General features: G+C 39.5%; 1 protein-coding gene across 8 annotated transcripts in view; it reads right to left on the bottom strand.

Moving 5' to 3' along the window:
• Positions 1 to 20,115, bottom strand: part of LOC133823217 (uncharacterized) — a 47,562-nt gene that overhangs the window by 18,089 nt on the left and 9,358 nt on the right. For all 8 annotated transcript variants that reach the window (XR_009888186.1, XR_009888187.1, XR_009888188.1 and 5 more), the window contains 8 exons: positions 5,592 to 5,717; positions 5,423 to 5,512; positions 4,694 to 4,729; positions 4,547 to 4,602; positions 4,236 to 4,380; positions 3,591 to 4,032; positions 3,368 to 3,459; positions 2,700 to 3,249 (listed from right to left, as the gene is read on the bottom strand). Coding sequence is in view for 4 of the 8 variants with exons in the window: in XM_062255865.1 (XP_062111849.1) it covers positions 2,700 to 3,249; positions 3,368 to 3,459; positions 3,591 to 4,032; positions 4,236 to 4,380; positions 4,547 to 4,602; positions 4,694 to 4,729; positions 5,423 to 5,512; positions 5,592 to 5,717 (1,537 nt within the window). In the remaining 4 variants the exon portion in view is untranslated. The remainder of the gene's footprint in view (positions 1 to 2,699; positions 3,250 to 3,367; positions 3,460 to 3,590; positions 4,033 to 4,235; positions 4,381 to 4,546; positions 4,603 to 4,693; positions 4,730 to 5,422; positions 5,513 to 5,591; positions 5,718 to 20,115) is intronic.

Genomic DNA, 20,115 nt, shown 5'->3' with positions numbered 1-20,115 from the left:
GTATGGCCTGGTTTCTTACAATAGTTGCACATAATGCTCCCGGATTCTGGTGTTCGATTGTCAGGCCTTTGTGAATTGCCTCCTTTGGAACCACTTGGAGTAGAGTTTCTCCATGGTGCATGATTATTATGACCAACCAAAGCACTATTAAAATAAACAGATGGAGTAGTTTTTGTACGAAGAACACGGCTAAAGACATCTTGTAAAGAGGAGACATCAGACCCAGAAAGAACCTGTGACTTTGCAGAGTCAAAGTCAGATGCGAGTCCTGCTAGAAAGTTCATGATAGCCATCTGCTCTCGCTAGCGCTGTTGAACCTTCACATCAGGACTAACTGGCAACAACACATTAAGCTCTTCATATGTCCTCTTAAATGTCATAAAGTAGTTCATAAGAGACTGATCTTGTTTCTCCGCGCGAAAAAAGGCTTTGCAAACATCATACATACGCGATAGATTGTCTTTTCCAGAATACAAAAACTCCAAGTAATCCATTAGTTCTTTAACCAATTCACAATGATTAATTAAACTAATTACCTCATTATCAATAGAATTTCGAATTTGAAGAAACAAGCGAACATCCTCACGTAGCCACACTTTTCTTGAATCGTCTTTTTCTTTGGGAGGATCATCAGTCAAGTGATCATCTTTCTCAATACTCCTTATATAAAGTCGAATCGTCTTACTCCATTCCAAATAATTCGAACCAATCAATTTATGGTTTGTGATTTTAGACATCACGGGAACCACATCAGAAATAACTAGTGGTTTTGGATCTGATTTCATCTCTGCCATAACCTCAAAAACAAATATCAAAAGAGACGAGACAAAATCGAACAATGAAGAACAAGTAAAGAACACCCAGATACGAAGAAGTGAGAAATACCAAACTACAACTTGAGATAGATGTGAGTAGGCTCAAGAGGAGCCGAGAAACGAACCGGAGATGATTCGCCGTCGAAAGAGTAGGTGGCAGAAGGAACAAGAGGCGTGTGAGCCACACGTACAAGGAATCCGGCGACCGGACTTTGGGGTTTGGCAGATCGGCGGCTGGGCAATCTTTCTGAGCGGGCGGTGAGAACAAATGATCACTCTAAAGATGGTTTCCGAAAAAGAACCCTAATTGAAAAACCCAAATTTGTGATGAACCCTAATTGAAAAACCCAAATTTGTGATGAACCCTAATTGAAAACCCCAATTTGTAATGAACCCTAATTTCGAATTTCGAATTCTCAATCCCAAAACCTGTCTCTGATATCATGTAAAATATGGTGAATGAATTGTGTCTTTATTCAATAGAATAGTATGCATTTATATACAAAATTAGAGAGACTAAATAGGAAACTAACTAAATACAACTCTAATTTCTACAACTAATATACAGCTAATACAACTAATATATTCCAACAGTTTTTAAACATACTAAGAAACAAATGTTTCAGATAGGGAAAACTAGGATGTCCTAATCGGTAATGCCAGCTCATAATATCAATATTAGAAGACAACATTTTATTACCATGAGCAGATGAAGGGTCAACAACAACTTCCAATCGTCTTCCCCGAGGACAATTCCTAGAAATCACAATGTAAGGGTGAGAATTTTGCAATACAACCTTGATCAAGGGTAAGTTTGCTAATGGAGAGGAGATTACAAGATAGATTTGGCACATGGAGGACATCTTTAAGAGTAAGGAGAGGAGATAGATAAACGGGACATTTACCAGCCACAGTTGATAGAGAGCCATCAGCAATTTTTATTTTACTACTACCTGAACAAGGACTATAAGTAATGAACTGATGAGATTGGCCAGTCATGTGGTCAGTTGCGCCGGAGTCGATGATCCATGGCGAAGTTTGAGCATTAAAGGCAGCTGAAGTGTTTGGGGTGGAGAAAAATCCCGGAGAGTGCAAATCTGGTGCAGAAGTCGACTTGAGTAACCTATGGAGTTGAGCAATCTGATCTGTGGTGAAATGGAATGTGTCACATTGAGCACCCATCGTAGCGTACCAAGTAGTGTTGGGATCAGTTCGAGAAGTGACCATGGTTGATTTTCAATGGTCCGAATAAAAAAGAAAATGAACAAACCAAAAAAGGACAGCAAGGGCAAGAACATGCCGAGGTGAGGAGGAGAACCACAGATGAAGGAAGCCAAAAAAATAGCCGTCGGAGGCTGCACGCGCCAACACACACCGACGTGTGGCGGAGAGGGCAGCGGCGGGAGACGGCGCGTGGGGCTCACGCACGGCTCTATTGGGCACCGAATTTTGGGGTTGCGCCAATCGGAGGCTGGGCAAACTCCCTTGGTTGGAGGTGAGAATAGAAGACCACTCCGAAATAGTTTTCTAAGATTTGAACTTCAAGAGTACCAAACCCAATTTTTTTTTAAGGGCTGAGAAAAAAAAATGAAAAAAATCTTAATTTGTTTAGCTTCTAAATCTCTCATACCATGTAAAAAAATATACTCTTGATTGTTATTTTCATTTCTAAAGGAATAGCCTTTAAATAGGCGGAGTACAAGAGGTATATTCTAGGTATAAACTAATTTACATTGATTACACCTTAGCTGTAAAACACTAACTAATGAGCTGTAAAACACTAACTAATAATTCAGATTATTTCTACACTAGTTCATTTGAATTTACCACAGATGTAGTGATTAACGTATCATATAGTGATAATACAAGTACAGAAAAGGTCACCTCCAATTATGGCTGCAATAGAAACTACAGGCCCTTGTTTTCCCAACAGCATGATGATCGTTGAACTACATGTAGATAACAGTGCCACGACTTTAGTAACGAAGCTTTTCATGGAATAAAGGGATCCCTCTTTGTTGAAGAGCTGTAGAAATATTAGTAACAGTAATTGTGCAAATCCCAAAGCATAAACCATTTGAGGAATCGAATTTCGTTCAATGCCTTTGAGTACCCAAGCTAGACCACACAAACTACTTTCTGAGGCCCAATGAACTGCTATGAGCATATAACTAAAAATAGTTGCCCTGATAACATATTTCCATAGTCCCTCAGAAAAGCTACTGCTTAAGGTCTTATACAAGAAGATTGCTAATAACATCAAGCAAATGATTGGCACCAGATCGGTTATAAATGACAAAACTGGAAGGCCAGAGGCAATCCTGGGCATCCAAGAAGGATAAATGTTCAGAAAAGCAAAATCTGGAGTTTGCTTTGATAATCCTACTTCAATTGTAAACCTGCCAATAATGATTACAAGAAGAAAAACAATCGCCTGCAAAGAACCTTAAAAAATTAGAACAACAGCAACTTTTGAACTTAGTCTTCAGGTGAAATAAAGATCAAAAACCTTTCAAGACTACTTTAAAATTAATTGTTTAATACATACTTACTTCCAATACCAGCTTTTTCTTTATTACTGAATTTCTTAACTTTGCAACTCCACTTGTGGCCAAAAGAAAGCATGCCACTTTTCCCTCTTCCACTGATCAGAAATTAAGAGTATCACCCATTCAGCACCCATATAAACACAGAAACAAAATAAACATATTGCATGCATCAATATTATTCTTGGACAAGACAACCATACAGCAACTTATTAAAGTTGGAACTTACAGATATAACTATTTGAGAAGAAGCTGAAAGCACGTATTGCAACCATAAAACAAGCAAAAAACAGCCCAAAGGAAATTCCTGAATCTTGTGATGGAGAAAAAGAAATGCCATTTTTCTTTTTCACCTCTGTAAGAGCAAGAATATGAATAAAAATTGATAATAACATAATGCCAAAGCCAACAGCCATTGTCTTTAAATTAAATTCAGTCCACTTGGAGCGTGCTAGCTCTGCAACGCTTAATAGGAAATTAGAATATGCATCAATCTGCCTCTTAAGAGCAGGCAATACCGTATTGCAGCTTTCATTTTTGTAAATGAAAAAATTCTTAGTATATGACCATTTCTCCACTGCTTTAGCATAAAGGTCTGCAACATGGAATAGGTCTTCCCCGGAAAATCCAATAACAGAAGAAGCAGAATAAATGTCCATATATCTTTTCACCTTAAAGAAAAAGAATACATCAGGCGCTGCTTTTCTTAATCAAAACTAGGATAGCCAAAACAAAACACACACCCACCAAATACAAAACAAAGAAACAAGACAAGACAACGGGGACAAGCAAAGCGGTGTATATAGATAAGTAGTGCAAAATAATGAACCAAATACCTGCCAAGAATTTTAGCAAAAAAAATAAAAATAAATACCTGCCAAGAATTGATACAGAGAACGTTGACATAATGCCACATCCATTCTCCTAATTCCGACTGATGCTCACAGAATTCTCCATTGTCATTAAAACTCCATGCTCCCTCCCCTAAAGCATATAACTCAAGATTTACTTGCCCAATGCTGAAAATAAATCAGCATTAAAAACGAAAGTACTGCCAGCATTAGGAGATGAAGAAAAAGATAAGATATCAAAGCCAAAAATCTATTGCAAAATTAACAAAACACAAGTACTGAAATATAAATGAGTACCAACAAAAGTAAATATGACAAGATGATTACACTACACCTTCCAAAAGGAAAGGGGATACCAAGCAGAGCAGAAATTGTCACTGCAAAGTCAAGCTGCAAACAAGACTTGAATTAAGTATGAATCTCACAGGAAACTAAACTGCAAATCATTCCAGACTTTGCCTTGACAAACTAACACTCTGACCTGTTGGACGGAATTGATACACAAATTCTTCTTATCCTGAGGTTAAAATTTTGAAAAACAAATATTATGCAGAAGAAATTAATAGAAGTATTTTGATTATGGGAAAAATTGAAGAGTAAAAAGTCCAAAATAAAAATTATTACAAGAGACAGGCCCAACACCTTACAAAATCAGAAGATATAAACTTCCTGAAATTTTTAGAATTAATTATGTCTTTATTGCCAATCATAAAGAATTCCATAATAAATAAATCTATTGAAGATCTAGAAGTAACCAAAATGGGCTTGAATTTTGCAATAAATAATCGCAATTGTAGCAAAGAACAATGGAAAACAAATAAACCACTGCCTCACAACTTCTTTTGCATAAAAAGTCTCTCCCATCCACTGCATAATCTAAGAACAAAGCAATATTCTTTGCAAAGGGATAAAATGAATACAGAGATTTGACTTACTGTAGAGGTTTATGACTGGTACTTTCCTACAACTATCTATCAAGGCGTCAGCATACAGTGACAAAACTCCTCAAATTTTCCAGAATCAGTCATACACTTTAATATTTCTACATTTCTCTTCCCCATTTTCTATGGATATCTTTTCTGTCCCTTTTCCACTCCCTAACCAGGGAGGGTAAAAAGACAAGATCAGCAAAAATTAAATGGTTAAGCAAAATGATTTTCAACATGAAGCTTACCAGTACAAAAGTATTCATAATAATAGCAGGCATTACCGATTTTAGTTCACAAGAAGAAGTACTAGATGTGGATGGTATAGAAGCTGGAGGCTTCTTAAAGCTCATGGCAAAGATGGATGTTTCCACCTGCTTGACAAAACCCAAGTTAGCATTATTATATTATATACTTAAATTTAAGGAAAAAAATTGAAGGTGAAAAACGTACCTCTTCAGGAGTACCCCCTCCATGATCTCCATTTAGAGTCTGTCCATGATCACCCATCACAAAGAGAAGAGTATTCTCATGCAGTCCACCAGGTTCAGACTCATTCTTCAGCACTTCAATCACTTTCTGAAGAAACTACACGGTCATATTCTAAACAATGATTGATGAAGAAAAGCAATGCACAAATCACAAAAACATACTGCTAGCTGTATATTAGGTGTATAATTAGTATTAATGCCAGTTTTCCAATTGTATAGTTACCTAAGATAGATTCCTAGTTTTGTATATATATGTGCATCTTTTCAATGAAAATCAAGAGAATATATATATTTTCCCCTCACATAACATAGTATCCAAAGCCTTAGGGTTTTATTTACAAACTTAAATTTTGTTTTGGGTATCTTGCATAAACACAACCTAGGGTTTAGTCTCTAGTAGGGTTTTATTTTGGAAGTCCTATTTAGAGGTGCTTTTGATTCTCACCACCCCACCACGAGGTTCCCCAACTGCCGATCTACATTGTGTTTGTCTCCACTTTGCTTCAGTCTTTGTGGTTGACAAGCGTAATGGCGGAAAATAAGTTCTATTGTGACGGATGTAGTGCCAGTAATGCCTAAACTCATGGACCATAAGCTCAATGGTTTGAACAATTTGGATTGGAGAAAGACTATTCATCTTTATCTACGGAGTGTTGACAAAGAAGACCATCTGATTGTTGATCCTCCTAAAGATGATTTGACATGGCTCAGAGATGATGCTTGCTTGTTCCTTCATATTAGGAATTCTATTGATAGTGAGGTAACTGGCTTGATCAATCACTATGAATTTGTTAAGGAACTAATGGATAATTTGTAAATTTTGTACTCTGGCTAAGGAATCTCTCTTGCATGTATGAGGTTTGCAGAGCCTTTTACAGTGTAGATAAATAAGACCAATCCCTTATAAACTATTTTATGGCGTTTAAGAAAACATGAGGAGTTTAATATGTTGTTGCCTTTTAGCCCTGATGTGAAGGTTCAATAAAGCCAACAGGAGAAGATAGCTATCATGAATTATTTTAGTTAGCCTCTCTCCTAATTTTGAGTTTGCTAAGTCACAAATTCTCTCTGAGATCTCCTCCTTACATGACGTCTTTAGTCACGTTCACCGCACGGAAAGTCATCCTCCACCCATTCCGCTTAGTGGTGCTTTGGTCGATCGGAATAATAATTATGCCCCTAGGAGATCAACTAATCATAGTGGAAACAAAGGCAATGGCTCACAAGTGTTTGAACCTCGAACGTCGGATTCTGGAGGAATTATGTGCAACTACTGTCGCAAACCACGCCATACGACATTCGAGTGTAGAAAGTTTCAGTACAAAAATCAACAAAAACACTTGGCCAACGTTGCGTCCACTAATGATGCCTCTAATAAATCAGTCTTTATTTCTGCCGATGAATTTGCCTTCTCACGGTATCAGGAATCACTCAAGCCTTCATCTTCTTCTGTCACTGATATTGCTAACTCAAGTAAATCCAATGTGTACCTTCTTTCCTCATCCTCCAAATGGGTCATTGATTCTGGTGCCACAGATCATATGACAGGTAATTCTCATCTCTTCTCTACTATTTAGTCACACGCTTCTACTCCTATCGTTACTTTAGTTGATGGGTCGTCATCTTGTTCGTAGATTTGGTATTATCAATCCTATCCCTTTGCTTCCTTTGTCAATTTGCTCTCTGTCAGTCAACTCACAGGTAATCTCAACTGTTGTGTCTCATTTTTTCTTGATCATTGTTTCTTTCATGATCTCATGACGAAGAAGATTATTGGTAAAGGACCTGAGTCTAGAGGCCTCTACATTGTTGACATACCGCTACCAACTTCTATTGCTTGCTCAAGTGTCACTTCTTTTGAGGCTCATTGTAGGTTGGGTCATCCATCTCTCTGTTTGCTCAAAATGCTTTGTCCACAGTATATTATGGTGTCTTCGTTAGATTGTGAATCGTGTCAGTTTGCAAAACATCATCATCTTAGTTCGAGTCCTAAAGTCAATAAACATGCTAGTGTTCCTTTTGAATTAGTTCATTCTTATGTTTTGGGTCGTTGTCCTATTGTGTCTAATCCCCAAATTTCAACATTTTGTGGATGATTATTCTCGTGTAATTTGGTTATACTTAATGAAAAGTCGTTCCGAGTTGTTTTCTTTGTTTTGTGCCTTTTGTGTTTAAATTAAAAATCAATTTAATGCTTCCATTCGTACTTTGCAAAGTGATAACGTCAAAGAACATACATCAGTTTTATATCAATCTTATATGGTTCAAAATGGCATGACTTCTTTTGTTGATACTCAATCCCAAAATGGTCCAAAATGGCATGACTGCACCGGCCCTCTTATTTCAAATGCATGTTCCTAAACCTTTTTGGGTTGATGCCGTTTCTTCAGCATGTTTTCTTATTAATCGCATGTTGTCCTTTGTTCTTAATGGTGATATCCCTTACAAAATCCTTTTTCCCAAGAAGTCATAGTTTCCTATTTATCCTAGGATTTTTGGTAGTACTTGTTTCGTTCCGGATGTTCGTCCTCATGTTACTAAATTAGATCCCAAGTCTTTGAAGTGTGTATTCTTTGGTTATTCTCGTCTTCAGAAATGTTATTCTTGTCTCAATTGATGTTACCTTCATGGAAGACAATTTATTTTCCGTCTTCACCTATTCCTGCTTGTCATGGGGAGGATGATAATTTGTTGGTCTATTCTATTACAACCTATGCATTTTTCTTAGAACTCACTCCTGTCAAGCCTCCTATTACTCGAGTCCACGTGATGATCTCCCTATTGTGCTACGACAAGGTAAACACCAATGTACTTATTCTATTTCTTCTTTTGTTTCATATAATGGCTTGTCGTCTTCTTCTTGTTCTTTTATTGCTTCATTTGATTCTATTTCTATTCCTAAAATGGTTCGTGAAACCATATCTCTTCCTGGTTGGTATAATGCAATGATGGAGGAGATGAATGCTTTGGATGACAATGATAGTTAGGACTTGATCAATTTACCTCTAGGAAAGCAAACTATAGGATGCAAAGTGTTTGCAGTGAAGGTCAATCCTGATGGGTCAGTTACTAGATTGAAGGTCATCTTGTTACTAAGGGCTATGCTCAAACCTATGAAGTGGATTATTCTGACACTTTCTCCTCTCGCAAAATTGACATATGTTCGGTTGTTTATTTTTGTTAGTTGTATATTAGTTGTCTAATTAGCATTAATTATAATTTCTCAATTGTGTAGTTTCTTAAGATAAATTTCTAGTTTTGTATATATATGTGCACCGCCTTTCAATGAAAATTAAGAAAATAGAATTATTTTCATCTCACATTACATGGTATCAAAATAGAATAATCAAGGAAGATGCACTTCAAAGACTTGGGATCTAATTTTGAGAAAATATGGTGAGAATAATTGTATTCTTATTTCTATATATTTTACAGCATACAACCGGTACATTTATAGGGTTTTCACAACTAATACCCTTTATTACATAATAAACAAAATTAACTCTAAATCCTATAAGTAAGGAATCTAAGAGAATAACGACTATATCCAAATCATAGGATTTGATTTGATTTCCTCAATCTGTCAACACTCTCTCTCAAGCTGGACTCTAGATATTGATGAGTCCAAACTTGTTTACTAGGAAATCAAATACTCGCTCAAATAATCCCTTTGTGAGAATGTCTGCTAGTTGTTGATCTGTATGTACATATCAAATGTTGATAATTCCACCATCTATATTTTCTTTAATAAAGTGACGATCCACTTCTATATGTTTAGTTCTGTCATGATGTATAGGGATATATGCAATGTTGATGGTAGATTGATTATCGCCGTAGAGCTGAATAGGGGCCTCATACTCAATCTTCAATTCTTTTAATATGTGTTTGATCCATATTGATTCACATACTCCATGAGTTATGGCTCTATACTCTGCTTCTGCACTGCTTCTTGCAACTACTATTTGCTTTTTACTTCATCATGTTACCACATCACCTCGAACAATCGTAAAATACCCAGATGTAGACTTTATATCCACATCTGTGAACGCTTCAACCTTTCTTTCAGCTGTCTTTCTGAAGAGAATGCCTTTTATTGGTATTTGCTTGAGATACCTCATAATTCTGTATACTGCATTGAGATGTCATTGACACGAATCATGCATATATTGACTGACTAGACTTACTACAAAGGTAATGTCAAGTCTAGTATGTGAGAGGTAGATAAGTTTTCCTACTAGCTGTTGGTACCTCTCTTTGTCAACTGAACTTCCTTCAAACATTTTCCTTTTGTCTAAGAGCACAATTGGAGTCTTGCTGGGCTTGCATCCGAGCATACCTGTCTCCTTTAAAAGGCCAAGGGTATATTTTCTCTGGAGAAATACCTCTTTTGCTTCTAGCAAATTCCATTCCCAGAAAAATACTTTAGTGACCCGAGATCTTTGACTTTGAATTCCTTTGCCAACATTTCTTTGATTGAATGCATTTCTTTAGTGTAGTTACCAGTGACAATTATCTCATCAACACACACAATCAGTACTGACATTCTTTCTTTTCCTGAGTGTTTAATAAAGAGAGTGTGATTAGTCTGACCTTGCATGTAAAGTCTTTTAACTACTTTCAGAAAACGATTGAACCATGCTCGAGGAGATCGCTTTAATCCATAGAGATATTTGTTTAGCTTACAAACTTTGGTTGAATTGAGAGATTCTTCAAAACCCGGAGGTTGACTCATGAACTGACCCAGCCCAGTCTGCATCTGTGAACACATCAACCTTCCTCCCGGTTGTCTTTCTGAAGAAAAGACCTTTTCCTGGTGTTTGCTTGAGCTATCTCAGAATTCTATATACAACAATGAGATGTCATTGACATGGATCATGCATATATTGACAGACCAGACTTACCTCAAAGATAATATCAGGTCTAGTATGTGAGAGGTAGATAAGCTTCCCTACTAGCTGCTGGTACCTCCCTTTGTCAACTGGATTTCCTCCAAACATTTTCCTCGTCTCCTAGCTCGATTGGAGTCTTGCTGCGCTTGCTACCAAGCATTCCTGTTTTTTTTAAGAGATCAAGAATGTATTTTCTTTAGGACACAAAAATTCCTTTTTTACTTCTAGTAAATTCCATTCCCAGAAAATACCTGAGCGTACCAAGATCCTTGACTTCGAACTACTTTGCCAACATTTCTTTAATCAGACTAATCTCTTTAGTATGGTTTCCAATGACAATTATGTCATCGACATACACGATCAGTACTGACATTTTCCCTTTTCCTGAGTGTTTGATGAAGAGAGTATGGTCAATCTGACCTTGCATTTATCCAAGCCCCTTGACTACTTTCAGAAAGCGATTGAACCATGCTCAAGGAGATTGTTTTAGACCGTAGAGAGATTTGTTTAGCTTGCAGACTTTGGTTGTATTGGGAGATTCTTCAAAGCCCGAAGGTTGACTCATGTAAACTTCTTCCAGTTCACCATTCAAGAATGCATTTTTTACATCAAGTTGATACAACTCCCAATCCAAGTTAACTGCTAATGAGAGTAATACTCTAATAGTATTGAGTTTGGCAACCGGAGCGAATGTCTCAGTGTAGTCAATTCCATAAGTTTGAGTAAAACCTTTGGCAACTAACCGAGCTTTATACCTCTTAATAGACCCATTTGCATTGTACTTGACTGTAAACACCCATTTGCACCCTATTATCTTCTTGTCTAGTGCTAACTTTACCTAACTCCAAGTTCTATTCTGTTTAAGTGCTTTTATCTCTTCGAGAACTGCTATCTTCCATTGAGGAGTCTCAAATGCTTCGTTGATGTTCCTGGGAATCACAACATCTGATAGACTAGAGGTAAAAGCTTTAAATGGAGATGATAATTTTGAATAAGAAAAGAATTTTGAAATAAGGTGTTGAGTGCAAGATCCAGTTCCTTTTCTTAATGCAATAGGAATGTCTAGATCTGATTGACTGTTTGAGAGGAAAGTACCTGGATCATTTGAGGGAATTGGTTCCATCATCAGATCGGACTCTTGACTGTGATGAAGATTCGTAACTTGTTTATTTCTTCTGGAATACACCCGAATTTCCTTCTGCATGTTTTGTTCTTGAGGAGGAAGTCTTTCTTTCTCCGAGATTTCCTTAGAAGATGGGTGTTCAGAGGAATGATCATCAATTTCTATTTCGGGAGAAGAAGATGGAGGATCTTTTGGTTCTGAAGGGAATGGAGTGTCAAGGGGTACTTCTAAACCCCACGACCACTGAGCTTCTTGCTCGTCATGGCTATTCTGCCCCTGAAGCGAGGTGGGAGTGAAGTACGGAGAATTTTCAAAGAAAGTTACATCACTTGAGATGTATGATTTCTTGGTGAGTAGACAGTAGCAGCGATAGCCTTCCTGGGTAGGAGAATAACCCAGGAAAAATGTTTTTATAGCTCTAGGATCAAGTTTACTCCAGTGTTGGGAGTGAACATATACAAAAGCGGTGCAGCCAAAAATTTTGACTGGCAAAGTATTTGTAGAAATGTGTGGATAGACCGACTGAATAACAGAATATGGTGTCTTGAACTGGAGAGGTCGACTGGGAAGGTGATTAATTAGATAAGCAACCATAAGAACAACATTACCCCAATAATATTGTGGGACATGCATTTTGAGCATGAGAGCATGGGCTATACTTCTAAGAGATGACGATTTTTTCTCTCGGCTACCCCATTCTGTTGTGGAGTATCCACACGAGCTTTGATGAATAATTACATTCTGGAGAAGATAGAGACCGAGGGTGGTATTGAAGTATTTGGTACCATTGTCGGTACGAAGTATTTGAATAGATGTTCAAAACTGTGTTTGGAGCATTTTGTGGAAGTTTTGGAAGACCTGACAAGTTTCGGATTTATGCTTAAGTAGATACACCCAAGTGACTCGTGTGTGATCATCAATGAATATAATAAACCAACGCTTACCATAAGAAGTAGTGACCTTTGAGGGTCCCCATAAGTCACTGTGAACAAGAGAGAGAGCTAGATGGTGTATACATTTTTTGAGGAAACGAAGCATGAGTATGTTTAGCAAATTGGCAAATATCACATTGAAAATCAGCAACCTTTTTATTAATAAACAAAGAAGGAAACAAATGTTTTAATATAAGAAACTTGGATGCCCAAGTCGGCAATGCCATAACATAATGATAGGAATTTCCTGTCAAAATGGAATGGTAGAAGAAAATACTGAATTGTATTAATTACCAAGATTTCGAGAGCTTGATTCTCTCCAAACAGGTATTAAAACCTTTACAAAATACTTGACAACCCCCACTCTCTACAAACCAGCCTTTTTACTCTAATAGACTAGGAAAATACGGTCTTACCCACACTCTAATACAACTCAAATAACTAACTCTTAGTTTTTATCCCCTGCTGCAGCCCCACTACTATTCTTCTTGTGCTTCCTAGAATACACATAAGTGAGGGGAGGTCTATCAATACCCCTGCCAAAAGTCTCACCTTGTCCACAAGGTGGAAATGAGGGAATTGCTGCTGTATGACCTGAAAAATTTTCCCAAGTGGCCTCAAATTCAGGAAGGTTGACCCATTTGATGAGGGCTAGCAACTGAATCTTGTTTGTTCGTGGACGAAAATCAAGGACAACTTCGGGTTCCAATGTCCATTCCAGTTCTGTTGTCAACCCAGGAGGAAGACTAGTAGCCTGTTGTTGTGGCCCAAGCGCTGCCCGTAGAAGAGAGACATGGAAAACCGGATGGATGACAGCCTCGGGTGGAAGCTTGAGGCGGTAGGCAGCTGCCCCAACTCGTGCCAACACTGGAAATGGGCCAAAAAAACGAGGAGACAGCTTCTCATTGTGACGTTTGGCCACCGATCTTTGACGATATGGTCGAAGCTTCACATAAACCAAATCGCCAACTTTGAACTTGTGGGAAACTCAAACTATTTTTAGGAACATTCCTAACTTAGAATGATTCTTGTAAGGCTGTCAAATATTCAAAGATTTGACAGCTATTCTTATTCTAGGAAACTTATTAATTTGCTAATTTATTTTTTGTATATTTGTGATTTGGTTCACACCTATCATATACTTGTATAAATATATGTTCACTGAATAGAAATAATAACATATAAAATTTTCCCAATATTTGTGACTGAACTCAACATCCCGACGTTTACGATCAGCCTGAACTTTCATCCACTGCTGAGCTCGCTGAAGGTTCTCTTTCAACAAGGAAAGAATGTCATCACGCTCGTGCAGGTGCTGCTCTACTACTGAGATCGGAGTTGTGGCTGCTTCAAAGCGAATCAGTGGAGGGGGGTCACAGTGATAAAGAGCTCGGAAAGGAGTCATGCCTGCTGAAGAATGAAACGAAGTATTGTACCAATACTCAGCCCATGAGAGCCATTTAGACCATTGACGAGGTTTAGACCCAACAAAACAGCGGAGGTAAGTCTTTAAACCCCGGTTGCTACCTCAGTTTGCCCATCTGATTGTGGGTGGTAAGCGGTACTGTGCTTCAGCAGAGTGCCTTCGAAACGAAAGAGCTCCTTCCAAAAAGTACTAAGGAAGATCTTGTCCTTATCCAATACAATCGAGCGAGGCACACCATGTAACTTCACAATCTCACGAGTAAACACCTCAGCAATTGTAATGGCAGAATAAGGATGGCGAAGGGGGATAAAATGACCATATTTGCTAAAACAATCCACCACCACGAGAATTGATTCAAAGCCATTCGAAGGTGGTAACCCCTCTATAAAATCCATGGAAATATCTTCCCAAACTTGGGCCAGAATAGGGAGTGGTTGGAGTAACCCGACTAGAGATTGAGCCATATATTTATTCTGTTGGCAAACTGAGCATTCAGCAACAAATTTCTAGACATCCTTCCTCATGCTAGGCCAATACAAGTCTGTGGCCACTCTCTGAAATGTCTTGAAAGTACCTGAATGTCCTCCCATATTACTGCTGTGATATTCCTGAAGGAACAAAGGAATAAATGGTGAAGTAGAGGGCAAAACCAGCCACCCTTTAAAGCGAAGAACGCCATGATGCAACGAATACCCCCCACCATCGCGACCTGAGTTTAAATCTTGGACCACCTTGCCAAGCATAGGATCTGAAGCAATATGAGCATGCAAATATGGAATAGACACCACACTGGGAACAGAAATGGCAGCAAGGGAAGGTTCACGAGGAATCTGAGATAAGCCGTCTGCTGCCTTGTTCTCTAATCCTGGCCTATATTGTATCTCAAAGTCGTACCCCAGCAATTTTGTTAGCCACTTTTGATGCTCCAAAGCCACCAATCGTTGTTCCAGCAAGTACTTTAAACTACGCTGATCCGTACGCACTAAAAACCTTCGCCCCAACAAATATGGACACCACTTTTGAATTGTGAGAACAATGGCCATCAGCTCTCTCATAAACTGACTTGGCGCTCGCTCAAGGAGATAGAGCCTTGCTGTAAAAGGCGATTGGGCGCTGATTTTGCATGAGAACAACCCCTAAATTTGTTCCGTAAGCATCAGCCTCCACCACAAATGGTGCTGAAAAATCAAGGAGAGCTGACACCGGCACGGAACACATGGCATCTCTGAGCTTGTCAAAAGCTTCTTGCGCTAGAGGGGACCAGCAGAAGCCATCCTTGCGTAGCTGATCTGTCAAAGGTCTTGCTAACTCTCCATACCCCTTAACAAACTTTCTATAATAACTAGTGATATCGAGAAATCCCCGAAGCTCTTTGATGGATTTTGGGGCTAGCCAACTAGTCATAGCTTGCAGCTTGCTCGGATCGGCTGAGACTCCTTGAGCTGAAATGATGTGACCCAAATATTCCACTTGAGATTGAGCGAACAGACACTTTTTTTTATTGGCATAAAGGCTATGTTGCTGCAGCCTAGCCAACACTTGCTCAAGGTGTTGTGAATGCTCCTCCAAGGACGCACTATACACTAGTATGTCATCAAGGAACGCCAGCACACATTTTTGTAGAAAGTCCTGAATTACTTCGTTCATGAGAGCTTGAAATGTCGCCGGAGCTTTGGTGAGACCAAATGGCATGACAAGGAACTCATAGTGTCCTTCATGAGTACGAAAAGTTGTTTTCTCTACGTCCCGAGCAGCTACACGGACCAAGGTAACCGGACTTCAAGTCCAACTTAGAAAACACTTGAGCTCCGTGTAATTCATCTAACAATTCATCAATGACAAGGATAGGAAATTTAGCAGCAACCGTCTCTCTATTTAAAGCCCAATGATCGACGCAAAATCTCCAACTCCCATCTTTCTTTTACACCAAGAGAACCGGACTGGAAAACAGACTTGTACTAGGTTGTACAATACCAAATTGAAGCATATCATAGACCAACTGCTCTATCTCATCTTTCTGTGCGTGAGCATATCGATACGGACGAACCGAAATCAAACCAGCCCCTTCTCGAAGGGTAATCGAGTGCTCTCGGGAACGTGGCGGAGGTAACCCGGGAGGCATAGAAAAGACTGAGCTGTACAGATGGAGAAGGTCAACTACAGCCTGAGGTAGATGCTCGATTAGTTCCGGGGGTGCTGCTGCCAAAGCTCCAAGGTGCACCCAAAATCCATAACCCTCTTGCTCCACCGTGTGAAACATAGCCTTGAGAGTTATTGGCGACTTACACAAACTGGGATCCCCTTGTAAAGTGACCCAAGCTCCTCCCATTTGAAACTTCATTACAATGGTTTTCCAATTAACTTGGATGTTCCCCAACGTTTCCAACCATTTAACACCAAGAACCACATCCATATCGCCAAGTTCCAGGGGCAAAAAATCAGTAACCACCTTGAGGGACCCCAAATCCAATTCAGCCTGAGCACAAATTCCATTCGTACGCACCTTATCACCTGTACCCAACAAGATTCCGTAACAAGAAGTGGTAGTGATTTGGATTTCAGAGGCAGAAACAACATCCATAGTATAAAATTATGAGAAGCCTCACTATCTATCAATACCGTGACTGGTCGCTGTCCAATACGGCCAGCCAATTTCATGGTATGAGAGGAGGAGAAACCAACTAGTGAGTGAAGTGATAACATGGCCAACGTTTCTTCAGTCGCCATTATTTCCTCTGGGTCCGGACTCGCTAGCGTTGAATCGATAGGCGAATTTGGGTCTTCCTCATCAGTAATTAACATGACTTCTAAGGATTTTTTTTCACATTGATGCCCACGATAATATTTCTTATCACACTTGAAGCAAACCCCACGGGCTCTCTTTTCATGGTACTCGACTTTAGACATCCGAAGGGAGGACAGCAAAGCTAGCATCGTTCTGGTGGTGACCGTGGTCAGAGAAGACGATGCGATTGATGAAGGTGATGTAACGGGGGAAAACGATTTATGGCTAAATGGGTTAATTGTGGATCTGGAGGAGGTAAGTGGGCTAAGGCTGGGTTTAGTGTTTGGGCTTTTCGTGGGTTGGGCCGTAGCCTGAGTTGCAACAAAAAATTGTTGGCCCTCTATTCGCTGGGTCGTTTCCATAATTTGGGCAAGGCCCGTGGGTTGTAGTATATGGATTGAGGCTTTAATTTCTTCTTTCAAACCCTTGATAAAACTCCCTTCCAAAATATGTTCGGGTACGTCGAGGACCCGAGACGCCAATGCTTCCCACTTCACCTTGTACTCCCTCATCGTCGCCTCTTGCCGCACTGAAAGAAGTTCCTCCGATATCGAGCCCACCGGAATTGCTCGGAACCGAGAAAGCAACTGATGTTTCATCGCTGCCCAAGAACCAATCGGTTGCTGTTTGTTTTCCCACTGAAACCAAGTCAGAGCATCTCCTTCCAATCCAATAATGGCTGCCTCCAACATCTGAATCTCAGTTAAATGATTCAGAAGAAAATATCTCTCCACTCTAAACACCCAACCATCGAGGTTGTCTCCTGAAAACAAGGGCAACTCCATTCTCGGCGGTTGATAATCTCGTCCATACGTCGGAGCAAACGGATTCGTTGTAGGTGTCGTTCTCGGCACCGATTGAGCACTGGGTGACGCTTGAGTCGACTTGGAATGAAACTCTGCATCCTCAGCCTGCTTCTCCCGATCTATACTCACAGCAGTGGTCTCCATTGATGGCCGAACCTGTGATTGAAGCAACTGGAATATCTCAGATACCTGGCCAGCCAACAAGTCTAGCTTCTTCTCCATGGATGGAATCTTTTGCACATCTTTCATCAGGACGATATCCTTGGGAAGTTGCCGAAATTCTGATCGCACCTCTGTGATTTCTCGGCTGAGGTCCGCTTGAACCAGCTCCATTTTCTCCTCCATCACGTCGACTTGAGCATCCTTCTTTGGCCCCATTGAATCCTACGACTCTGATACCAATTTGATAGGAATTTCCTGTCAAAATGGAATATAACAATAGAGAAAAATGGAATGGTAGAAGCAAACACTAAATTGTATTAATTACCAAGATTTTGAGAGCTTGGTTCTCTCCAAACATGTATTAAAACTTTTACAAAATACTTGACAACCCCCACTTTCTACAAACCAGCCTTTTTATTCTAGTAGACTAGGAAAATACGGTGCACTCACCCACACTCTAATACAACTCAAATAACTAACTCTTAGTTTTTATCCCCTACTGCAGCCCCACTGGAATTCTTCTTGTGCTTCCTAGAATACACAAATGAGGGGAGGTCTATCACATAACAGTTTGAGAATTCGAATCAGAAAAATTGAAGTCAAACACTGCAAGGAAGGTTGCTCTTTTATTGGATGCTGATTTAAATAAAGTCGCGAATCCTAGCAATGCCAATCATCCTCCCCGATGATAGATCCTAAAATTGACAAGAATTGGACACAAATTTAGTAAGACAGCGATTATCAGATGTTAATTTGTGAACAGAGATTAAATTGCATTTCAATGAAGGGACATAGAGTACTAATTGAAGAATTAAATCAGCAGATAATTTAATGGTGCCAATTCCTGTACTAGGTGAGTAAGAACCATCTGCAATTTTGACACTAGATGAAGTAGAGCATGGACAGTAAGAATCAAACAAATGAGATAAACTTGTAATGTGATCAATTGCACCTAAATCGATGATCCATGGTGTCTAGAAAGCAGTAAAGAAATTACCAGAATGTGCAACTGAGGCACTATGAGACTCAAGATTAGGCTTGGGTTTCATGGAAGATTGACTGAGGAGTGTATATAAATGTTTGAGTTGTTCCTTATTGAATGAAGGGGCAGCAGTACTACTCTGATTAGTGATACTCTCAGTCTGAGTTTAGTAGGCCTTTTTGTCATTCTGGCGACGAGGAGTCCAGTTTGGTGGTTTGCCATGAATTTCCCAACAAGTGGATCGAGTGTGACCATGACGCTGACAATGATCACACCAAGGTCGGTCACCCTTACGATTAGGCTGAGGGTCAGGATTGGATCTGCCAGATGGTGTCGGTCCTGACTTTGAGACGAGCAGACCTGTCAATGGGCTGCACATCAGGAGTAGTGAGCATGACGCGACGACATAATTCTTCACATCTTACCTCAGAGAATGCTTCTTCAGTGGTGCAGGGAGATCACCAATGATGTATCCGAGTTTCCCACGTCCACAGATGACAACTTTGACTAATTGGGCCCACTACTGATAATTTTTTCCGTCAAGCTTATGAGTTGTGATATGAAGAGAGCAGTTGTCATAGCCATAAAGAGACCTAGAAGAATCATTGGACTGAGTTGTAGACCCGCTGTGCTGAGAAGTAATTTCTCCGGTGATCTGAGAAGTAATCTCCTCATTGGTTGACATCGTTGGAGGGGGCAGAGAGATGGGAGAGGTGCGACAAGAGTATAGATGAACAGAAGGAGCAATCGTGTTTTTTGTTTTTCTTTCTACTTAAAAAAAATTAGGACCTGAGGAGAGGTGCAAGTGATAGATTCTGTCTGAGGAATACTGGGCTGGACAGAGGTGGGCGGACGGAGAAGAAAGTCTTAAGTCTATGATACCATAAAAACATGATGGAGAAAAAGAATTTTTTATTTTTATTCTGTGTTTTATTTACAACCTAGAAACGATATTATATAGGGTATTTACAAAATCAACTTCTTTAATATAGAATAAACAAATCCCTATAAAACAGGGAATAACATAGAATCTGGAACTGAATCAATGGGATTCGATTTCCTCTCTGTCAACATGAAGCCTATAAGCAGTCGTGCCCACACGGGCTGTAATGGGAAAAGGACCAAAGAAGCAAGGTGCCAACTTCTCATTCACTCTTTTTGCTATTGTCCTTTGCCGATAATGCCTTAGTTTCACATAAACCAAATCACCAACTTTGAACTGCACATCCCTCTTACGATCTGCCTGAGTTTTCATATTCTGTTGAACCCTCTACAAGTTTTGTTTCAGCAAACACAGTATGTCATCTCGAGCCGGCAAGTTGAGTTCCACTGCTGAAACATGAGTACTATTCTGCTCAAAACGCAAAAGAGGCCGAGGGTC

This window comes from Humulus lupulus, chromosome 3 (genome assembly GCF_963169125.1).
Source record: "Humulus lupulus chromosome 3, drHumLupu1.1, whole genome shotgun sequence".
NCBI classification, from domain to species: Eukaryota; Viridiplantae; Streptophyta; class Magnoliopsida; order Rosales; family Cannabaceae; genus Humulus; species Humulus lupulus.
Note: the sequence above shows the minus strand (reverse complement) of the source record. Positions and strands in the feature narration are given on the sequence as shown.